This window comes from Diadema setosum, chromosome 12, assembly GCF_964275005.1.
Source record: "Diadema setosum chromosome 12, eeDiaSeto1, whole genome shotgun sequence".
Lineage (NCBI taxonomy): Eukaryota > Metazoa > Echinodermata > Echinoidea > Diadematoida > Diadematidae > Diadema > Diadema setosum.
The window spans coordinates 39,564,604-39,574,615 of NC_092696.1; the positions used below are offsets into that span (position 1 = coordinate 39,564,604).

At 37.1% G+C, this 10,012-nt stretch overlaps 1 protein-coding gene and 1 pseudogene across 1 annotated transcript; one reads left to right on the forward strand and one right to left on the reverse strand.

Annotated features, from left to right (window-relative positions):
* The window catches only part of LOC140236049 (uncharacterized), a 49,778-nt pseudogene extending 46,219 nt beyond the window's left edge, over positions 1-3,559 (reverse strand).
* Positions 3,560-4,771: 1,212 nt separating this feature from the next.
* LOC140235944 (uncharacterized) lies at positions 4,772-9,103 on the forward strand. Its single transcript, XM_072315937.1, has 4 exons — positions 4,772-4,822; positions 5,457-5,515; positions 7,612-8,019; positions 8,678-9,103. The coding sequence occupies exons 1-4, from the start codon at positions 4,772-4,774 to the stop codon at positions 9,024-9,026; spliced, it is 867 nt and encodes a 288-aa protein (XP_072172038.1). The 3' UTR covers positions 9,027-9,103.
* The last annotated feature ends 909 nt before the right edge of the window (positions 9,104-10,012 follow it).

Consider the following 10,012-nt stretch of genomic DNA (forward strand, 5'->3'; position numbering starts at 1 on the left):
CAGTACGTGTACTGCAGTAGTACTGCAATACTTGTACTGCAGTACTACTGCAGTACTTTTTCACAAGGGTACTTCATGTACAATGATTGGTGTATTCCTTTATTAACAAAATTCATGAAATGACTTATTGATTATTCCCCTGTGTTTCCCATTCTCATCATAAATAGCGAGACGGTAATATCCGGCAAAGACCAGTATTTACATGTACCCCACAGTATATATCAGCTGGGGCCAACCATGGAGAAAACAGCACTCGTGTCATATGCTACTGTTGTAAACTTTGACAGAGTTGCCTGCCCAGATTTGAAATACGTAATCATACATTTATAGCATAAGAATGCTAGGCACAACAAATAAAAAAGGCGTACTATACTAGAAACACTGTAATTACTAGATCTTCTTGAATTAGGAGTAAATTTACACCAGCCAGGGACTTGGTGATACCAGGGAGATGGCCACCTCCCTGGTAATACCCAACACCGATGAACAATGATAAGTTTCCAGACTTTTGTAGATTCTTGTTTATGTAATCCTTTGGACAGTATCATTCAACTCAAACATCACACCAAAATGTTTTTTAAATCAAACATTCACAATATTGAGGTGTCGTCAAGACACATGTAGGTCCAGGAAACTGTGAGTCGTACATTCATGAATAAATACCATCCTTGAACGGGTAGGACACATAGATAGAAATTTCCAACAAATTTCAAGATGATCGCATTGAAAACATTTCTGCAAAAATGCAAGTTTGCAATGCTGAAGACTAGCTTCCTTTGTCTTTAATTTGCAATGAATTGTTCATTTTAACACCGTGGCTGTATCCAGTATCACCTTTTGCAAATCTTATACAGAGAATGTTCAAAGGAACATTCCTATAATTGTTCGCATACTGCTTAACTTCTCCAGAAATGTAATGCTCTTATTAAAAACTTACTGGACCATTTTTCATCTTCTTTCAGGACCATGAGGCTAACATCAGGCTGGCTGGTCACAAAATCTCCCAATACATCATCGTCGATACTAAAGCCTTCATATTCATCCACTAAAACAAGATCTTCGCCATCTCTGATGCTGAATTTTCTTCTGACTGTAAGGGGGGGGGGGCGTGGGGAGAGAAAAACTATTACAATTTACAAATGTAATAAAAAATGACTTAAGTATACTTTGCAGTTTGTATGGTTTCATGACAGGATAATAGCTACAATGTAGTAGCATTATAACTTTTATACCACTAGTGTGTTTGAACATTCTGGCAATTTTCAGTGTTTTTGGGAAAGACATTGACAATTTGTTGAGTATATGATGTTAATACAATGACACATATCTCATTCATCACATACTTTATCCCCCACCCCCCCCCCCCGTCATTTGGAATGACTGGTTTTGATAATTTTTTTGGACATCTTCTTCAGTGAAAATGTAGAAAAGCTTAGGCCTAAAGGAGTCGTTCACTGGTGCTGTAACCCTATTGACCTAGAGACTAGCTCTTGGACTAGCCTATTCTGGTCTAGAGGTAGGCCTTACTGCCACCCCAGGTGAAAGAATTACATAGCCATGCAATTTTTTGAACCCGGCTGTGACAGTATTAAGGCCTACCTTGATAGACCAGGATAGGCTAGACCAAGTGAGCGGCCCCCTTAGGGCTTAAGCTGTCCCTACATTTTTACTGAAGATGTCCATAAAATTTATCAAATCCTATCATTCAAAACATTCAAACCAAGAACTTTTTTGTAATAACAAGGTGGTTCTCGAACCATGGCCGGCACAAGTCTCGCCTGATTTTGCAATCAATAAAACAAGTAACCTTTTGACCCCAAGATGACCATTGACATCATCCTTATCAACTCAAATCTGATATTAACTCAACTAGGATCAATCGTTCAAAGTTAGAACAAAATTGATGCAGAAATAAAAAAATGAGAGCAAGTTCACCAAAAATTTAAACATTTTTATAACAGACTAACAGACCTATCATTTGACCTTTGACCCCCTAGATGACATTTGACCTCATTGTAAACTCACACCTGGTATTACCAAGGCCGGCCAAGCCCAAGGATCACTTGTTCCAAGATAGAACAAAATTGATGTAGAAAGAAAGAATTAAATGAGAGCAAGTTCAACAAAAACTTTCACATTTTTGTAACAGACCAACACTACAGACTAACATTAAAGTAACAAACAGACCAACAGACTAGCACTAGTAACAGACTAGCTGCACAGTAACAGACTAGCTGCACAGACTAGCTACAGACTACACTATACAGTAGCTACACACAACACTGACATTGCAAAAGCGACAGCGTTGCACCCACTACAAGCGGAGCACATCGGGAGAGCACACCGATTATCCAAGAAGATAATGTAATTTCTGTAGACCTGGACTAGACTACAGAGTCTAGATCTAACGTAAAGTATAGACACCACCACAAATAGAGAAATAGTTATCATCTAACACTACAGTACTACTTCTAGACTCTATGGCTATAGGCATAGATCTATATAATGCATTGTATCACATAACATACCAGTAGATAAGCCAGGTTTCAATTGTACATTTGCACATGATATGATTATGAACTCGCCTCTTGCCAAACAAAATTCGCTTATAAAGAAGTATTTTGCGTGGTCCCCAGGCTCAAGGCTTCAAGTTCAAGAAGGCTTGGTCCAAGCCCAAGGCTCGTTGTAGCAGTTAGACTCTAACGTAAATTTAATGGGATGATTTAGTTTCTAATGTTACTAGATTCTAAGTCTACCTGTAGTCTGTAGACTAGGATAGTAGTAGTACTTTTGGGTGTAACGCTGTCGCTTTGCGACAGCGTTGTGAATAGCTAGTGACACCGACGACCAACAACAGGAAAACTCTACCTATTCAAGTAACATTAACAACCTAACATGTTACTGTTAGGCTTTACTCCAAGTTACTAGAACTTGGTCGAGTCTAAACTAGGTGTAGGTCTATTAACGTTAGGTCTGTTTCTCGTCGGTTTATCAAAATGGCAATTAACTTCGACATAAACGTTAGGGTAGAAGTCTAACGTTAGTTCTAACAGGTTATAGACTAACGTCTCGGTAGGCCTAAGTGAACTAGAGTTAAGAGTACCGGTAAACTTCGACTAGACTATATGAGTATAGACTAACGTCTCGGTAAGTGGTCATTTTTAACACTTTGAACAGACCTCGGGTAATAGAATGACTATATCATGGGTGCCAATAGCTTAACTCGTTATAGTTGTATAGTACGAATAAGACCGAGTCTAGAGCTAGGCCAGCTACGTAAGTAACGGTTCGAAAGAGCTAGCACCGCACTCCTGACGCTAGCACCTGTTAGCGCCCGGTTTCTGTATAAATTACTAGTCTGTCGCACGCAATATCTAGCAGCAGCTCCACATGCTCCACATGCATTAGCAGTATTGTACAGTCGACTCATGACAAACACCTGAAAAACAGGTACCGTACACTTACTCAGTTCAAAGAATCCTACGATGTCTTCTGGATTTAGTGGCAGCAACTTTCTAATTCGGCGATCTCCAGAACAAATCTTTACACTTATCGGCATGATTGTGCTGATTAATGAGGATATTATTGAGTCGAATTTTCATTACCAGCGGCCCGAAGGCGAAGAAAACCTCATCGATAAAAAATGGCCTTGATAATGCATAATACATGTATGCATGCACCGTGCACACACAGCTAGCTAAGTAGCCATAAATGCCGGCCAGCAGCAGCTAGCGCGATCCGAGAGAGATAGAGCGCAGAGCGAGGTCACATGACAACTTTCGTCCAATGATTTTGCTCGAATTCTCTGACTTATGCGCATGTGCAATTTCAACACCAATTAAATGACACCAAAACTCTAACATCAACCTGTAATTGAATATTTCGACACCAGTTGGTGTGATTCTTTCTGAGAGTGTTAATAATTTTCGATTCTGTGCTGGTGTTAGATATTTAACACCCTAGTTTTTGCAGTGTGGGAGTGTGTGTGGGGGGGGGGGCGAAAATTATTCTTCGTTGAATGCTTTCTGCTTTTATAAACAATCTATGTGATGGAATTAAAACAGAAGTCATGAAGTCAGATATATTTTCAGATGTAACGAAATATCATAACGTTTATTGATCCATATTCCATCTACATCCACACGCCTAGAAAAAATAATTGAGTTCAAAGTGGTAAACTATCTGAATATTTTTTTTTCTTTTGTCATCTTTTATCGATGAGAAAATCTCTGATTTCGCCATTAATTAACTGGGACGGATGAATTCTATTTTGTGTATAGCAGACATTAATCGAAATGCAACTGAAATTCTTGAACGATATTAAAACATTTAATGTACCAGTACATGTCTATCTATTCACAAGAAGAGAATGTATAAATATACAGGTATGGTATTAATATACAGGTATGGTATTACCGGACAGCATGGTAAATCCGGACACGCACATTTTTGCGTATTGACATTCAGTATGCGCGAGACTTCGTAGATTAGCTCTAACAGAACATTATGTGGACCGAAATCGCAAAAAGAAAAACACACGACATAAAAATGTAAAAACGCAAAGAAATTCACGTTTCACCTCAAATTGTACTGTTGAGTGACCCGCACTTCGTCATAGTTGAGATTTATGCATGTTTATATCACATTTCGTCACTGAAATTCTATGAAATCCAAATCACATACAGCATGATAAATGCTGAAGATTCCAATATAATCACAAGTTCACTGATTGATACCGAAAATTTGTAGCTATCCTTCTCAAACGCGAACGATGCGAAAAGTTGTGCGCTATGCTAAGGAAGGGGCCCGCAAGGCCCGCAAGGCCCGCAACTCGTCACCCGCGCTCCTAGATAATATAGATAAACCATGTAAAATTCGATTGTCGATTTTTCATAAGGATCTTTTTTTTTTTTATCGCGTGAACTGTTCGAAATGTTCAAGATTGACATTTTACCGTAAAATTTGAGCCTCATTTTCCTATTATTTTTTCTTTGTCGTTCGCTCGATTAGAATGTGTACGGTGATTTGTGGGATGATGTGATTGTGGTGCAAGGACAAGGTGCGAAAGACGTCAATTATTTCATTGCGAAAATCGTGTCCGGAATTATACGATTTTACATCGAGCAAAAAGAACTTTTTGGAGAGGGGTATATTTGAAGTCTACTTTCCACAAATCGGAGTGAATAATTTTCATTATTTTTCAGAATTTGTACTTTCAAGGACTTTGTGAATAACTCCATCGTGCTATTTTTGGCCGAAATTTTGTCTTCTGAGTACGGAATTCATAGCCACGAAAAAAAAAAAAGTCCGGTGATACGATCAACTCTCCTACTCTTCTTGTGAATAGACAGACATACTGTATGCTATGTGGCCTATTACATATCATAATTTCCTTTTTGTATTTCAGCTGCATGCCAATAAATGTCCGATATTAATTTTTGTTTTCTACTGTATAGCCTTCACAAGATGGGAGTGCAGCTGCGGAAGGAAATGAGGGAAAGGCATCCAAAATTCGGTACGCTATTGTTGTTTTGCCTTTATAAGTAGCCTAATACAGAGGCAGTGTCACCTTGCTATTGTTTCCTTCTGTGCTTTTGTCTTTTTATTTATGTAATAATGTACCTACTTTCGTTTCCTGAATTGATCGAGGGTGTCCGATCTTTCAGTTCGACTCCCTGGCGATTGCCGCTCGGGCACACGTATTTTTTTGCGTCGAGAAAAAAATGACTGTCGCTGCTGACATTTTTACCCTAACTATGTTTGATTGTTACTAGTATGCCTCCTCCCACACTTAGTGTTTATGAGGTATATACAAATCACTCTTATTTTCGTCATTATTGAACAATTAGTTGCCATGGTAACAGTAAGTATATTTATACCCCATCCACTCATAGTGTGTATGGGGATAGCCTACAATAGGAATCGCTGGTCGGTCGGTCGGGCGGTCGCTCCGTTGCAAAATCTTAGTGATCGAACTCCTCTCTCTTTTTTTGAGATATTGACACAAAATTTGGCATGTGAGACCGCTATCAATGGTAGATGTGCAAGACACCTTTTATGTAAGTAGTGCATAATGAGTTGCCATAGCAACGGCAATTTTTTTTTAAATCTTACAAAATCTTGTGGATTGAACTCCTCTCTCATTTTTTGAGCATTTGACCCCAAATTTGGCATTTGTGACCGCTATCAAAGGTAGATGTGTAAGACACCTTTTCTTATTTAGTATCTTTTCAAAAAAAATCTTATAACACATCGTGGGTATATCTGCATTTTTAGTTTCAAAGCAATTCAAATGAAATTTGGATTATGTAATCATTTTTTGTTTCAGATTCGCAGGATGCCTTTTCTTTGTGAAAAAATCTGTTGCCATGGCAACAGCAGTTTTTTATTTATGCTAATCATACAAAAATATGTGGATTAATCTTGCTCCCTGAGTTTTTTAGTATTTGATTAAAATTTTGCCATAAGTGACCTCTACAGTATGAAGACGTACAGAAGTGAGAACACATCTTCTGTCATTTTTGAAAAATGTGTTTATAATTTGTGATTATGGTAACAGCATTGTTTTACTAAAAAGAATACAAAAATAATCTAAGTCTTTGAGCAAATAGCTTGGAATTTGGCATTTGTGACCACTATGGTAAGTAAATGTGCAAACTTAATTTTTCGTCATTGTTGAATTATGCGTTGTCATAGTAACAGCATATTCTGCATGAAAATCATACAAAATACTGTTGATTAGGTTATCTCCCTTAGTCTGTAAGCCTTTGGCTTAAAACTTTGCGCATGTGACCGCTATATAGTATGTAGATGTACAAACGTAATCTTTCATCATTGTTAAACTCTGCGTTGCCATGGTAACAGCTTATTTTGAATGAAAAGCATAAAAAAATACTAATGATTCAGCTAACTTGCTCAGTCTTTTGGCATTCAGCTTAAAATTTGGTATGTGACTGCTATAGTACATAGATATGCAATATTCTTTCGTCATTGTTGAATAATGAGTTGCCATGGTAACATCATTTTCTGCAAGAAAATCATACAAAAATACTTTGGATTCAGTTAGTTCCATCAGTCTTTAATCATTTGGCTTGAAATTTGGCACATGTGACAACTGTATTACCTAGATGTCCAAAATTTATCTTTTGTCGTTGTTGTAATGTTTTTTGTCATGGTCACAACATACTTTTGATAAAAATTATGCAATATGAATCCAGCTAACTCTCTCAGCTTTTGAGACTTTGACCTGAAATTTGACACTTGTAATGACTTTGATATAAAGTTGCGCAAACGTCATTTTCGTTACTGTGAAACATGGTGTTGCCATGATAACAAGATTTTTATCAAAAGTAATAAAAATTTCCGATTTACTTATCTTACTCCATCATATTTTGAGCACCTGATTTGAGATATGGTACATGTGACTATCATTCACCAAAATAAAGAATTATTAATTGTTGAATAATACATTGCCATGGATTCTTTTTTTTTTCCCTCAATAAAAATAATACAAAGTGATTGCTGGTTAAGCTAACCTCTTTCAGTGTCAGGTGGAGGTATTAATCAAATTGGATGATTGTTCTATTTTATCTGATTACATTGTTCATACAGATTCTCATGGGACACCGACAAAGACGACATTCTCTTGAAAGAAGTCATCCTCATCCGTCCGTTTCAATTTCGTAAGAAGACGGTGGAGCGCGGCAGAGCCTGGCAACAGGTCGCCGAGGCCTTGCAGAAGATGGGATTTAAAGTTAATCAACGGGCAGTGAGAGATAGAATGAAGGTGCTCATGGACGCCGTGAGAGGAAGAAACAACGTTGAAAAGGCAGCAAGTGGTATCGCTCCCGACGATACAGAGGAGCAAAAGCATCGTCATGAGGTCATTGAAGATCTTATTCAAGAAGAAGAAGATGTGGAATTGGCCCCTAGAGACAGGGGCGATGAAGAAAGAAAAAAGGCAGACGCGGTGGAGATGAGGCGAGCTTCATGTGAAACGTTTGGTGAAACAAGAAAGAGGTATTTAAAACAAAAGATGATTAAATTAAAATCTTGTTGATAATGTTATTCGTATTATTTTGTTTCCCTTTGACGATGCACAATATTCATATCAACCTTTTCCTTTTATTCATAAATTATCAAATAATGACTTTTTAAATGTTACATGAATGCCATAATTACAAGTGAGAAAAGTTCTTGCGGTAATCAGTTATGATGCCCGTTTGCTATTTTCTGTTTTGAATTAATAATGTTTGTTTCCTTGGAACAGTCTTGAAAATATTGCAACATGTTTATGCAACATTTATTGATGGTTTCACCAAAATAATAAAAAAGAGAAAATACAACAATGGTGGTTGGCTATTTGTTCCATGTTCATAGTGCCACTGCCGGCAATCAGGGACAGCCGGGTAGTAGTGTCGCATTTGATGACAGGCTCGTGTCCAACTTTTTCCTCCCCCCCCCCCCCTCACATGTATGTTGATATAAAGATCAGCACTTTATATGATAACAAACCTCAATTGTTAAGGGAGACAAATTTGAGAAACTCACACCTGAATGATAAGAAAATCGTTTCCGCTCACAAGTTTTCTTTTTCTCTTGAAATGATTACTCTCAGAATGCAAGTATGATTTACAATACATACATTTTGTTTATTTGTCATAAAATTCTTGATTAGGCAACAAGGAGAAGGTAGCACAACACCGAAAAAAGGAAGAAACACTGGCTCAGAAACCCTCAATTACCTAAACACTAAACTGGAGATGGATAGAGAAATGAGAAAACAGGAAATCGAGAAAAGAGCAGAAGAAGCGGAGAGGCAGCGGCTAGCGGAAGAGAGGAGGAGAGAAGAAGAGAGAGCTAGAGACCGTCGATACGAAATGATGCATGAGCAAATGATGCAACAGCAACAACAAATGCAACAACAGCTAGTTCTGCACCAACAGCAAGCTCAACAACAAAACCAGCAAATGCAAATGATGGTGATGGCCCTTGTCAAGGCACTTGAAAACAAAAATGACAAGTAAAGAGCTGAATGTTGCAGCTGATTGAAATCCTCATGGCTTTATCCGGCTTTAGGATAAAAAAAAATGCATGAGGAACTTGAGATTTTAACTCTTATGGCTTTATCCGGCTTTAGGATTAAAAAAAAATGCATGATTAACTTGAGATTTTAACTCTTATGGCTTTATCCGGCTTTAGGATAAACAGAAAAAAAAATGCATGAAGAACTTGAGTTTTTAACTTTTATGGCTTTATCCGGCTTTAGGATAAACAAAACAAAACAAAAAATGCATGAGGAACTTGAGATTTTAACTCTTATGGCTTTATCCGGCTTTAGGATAAACAAAAAATGCATGAGGAACTTGAGATTTTAACTCTTATGGCTTTATCCGGCTTTAGGATAAAAAAAAAATGCATGAGGAACTTGAGTTTTTAACTTTTATGGCTTTATCCGGCTTTAGGATAAACAACAACAACAACAAAATGCATGAGGGACTTGAGATTTCAACTCTTACGGCTTTATCCGGCTTTAGGATAAAAAAAAAATGCATGAGGAACTTGAGTTTTTAACTTTTATGGCATTATCCGGCTTTAGGATAAACAACAAAAAAAAAATGCAAGAGGAACTTGAGATTTCAACTCTTATGGCTTTATCCGGCTTTAGGATTTAAAAAAAAGAAGCATGACGAACTTGATATCTTAACTCTTATGGCTTTATCCAGCTTTAGGATTTAAAAAAAAAAATGCATGAGGAACTTGTGATTTTAACTCTTATGGCTTTATCCGGCTTTAGGATTTAAAAAAATAAAGAAGCATGAGGAACTTGAGATTTTAATTATGCTCTTTATCCGGTTTTAGAATAAAAAAAAAAATGCATGAGGAACTTGATATTTGAACTCTTACAAATCATTTATTGATTGAAATAAACAATACATTTTGCACGGTGATTTATTCTGTCTATTTCTATATATATGAAATTCAGTAAATCTTTATAAATTTATATTGGTTT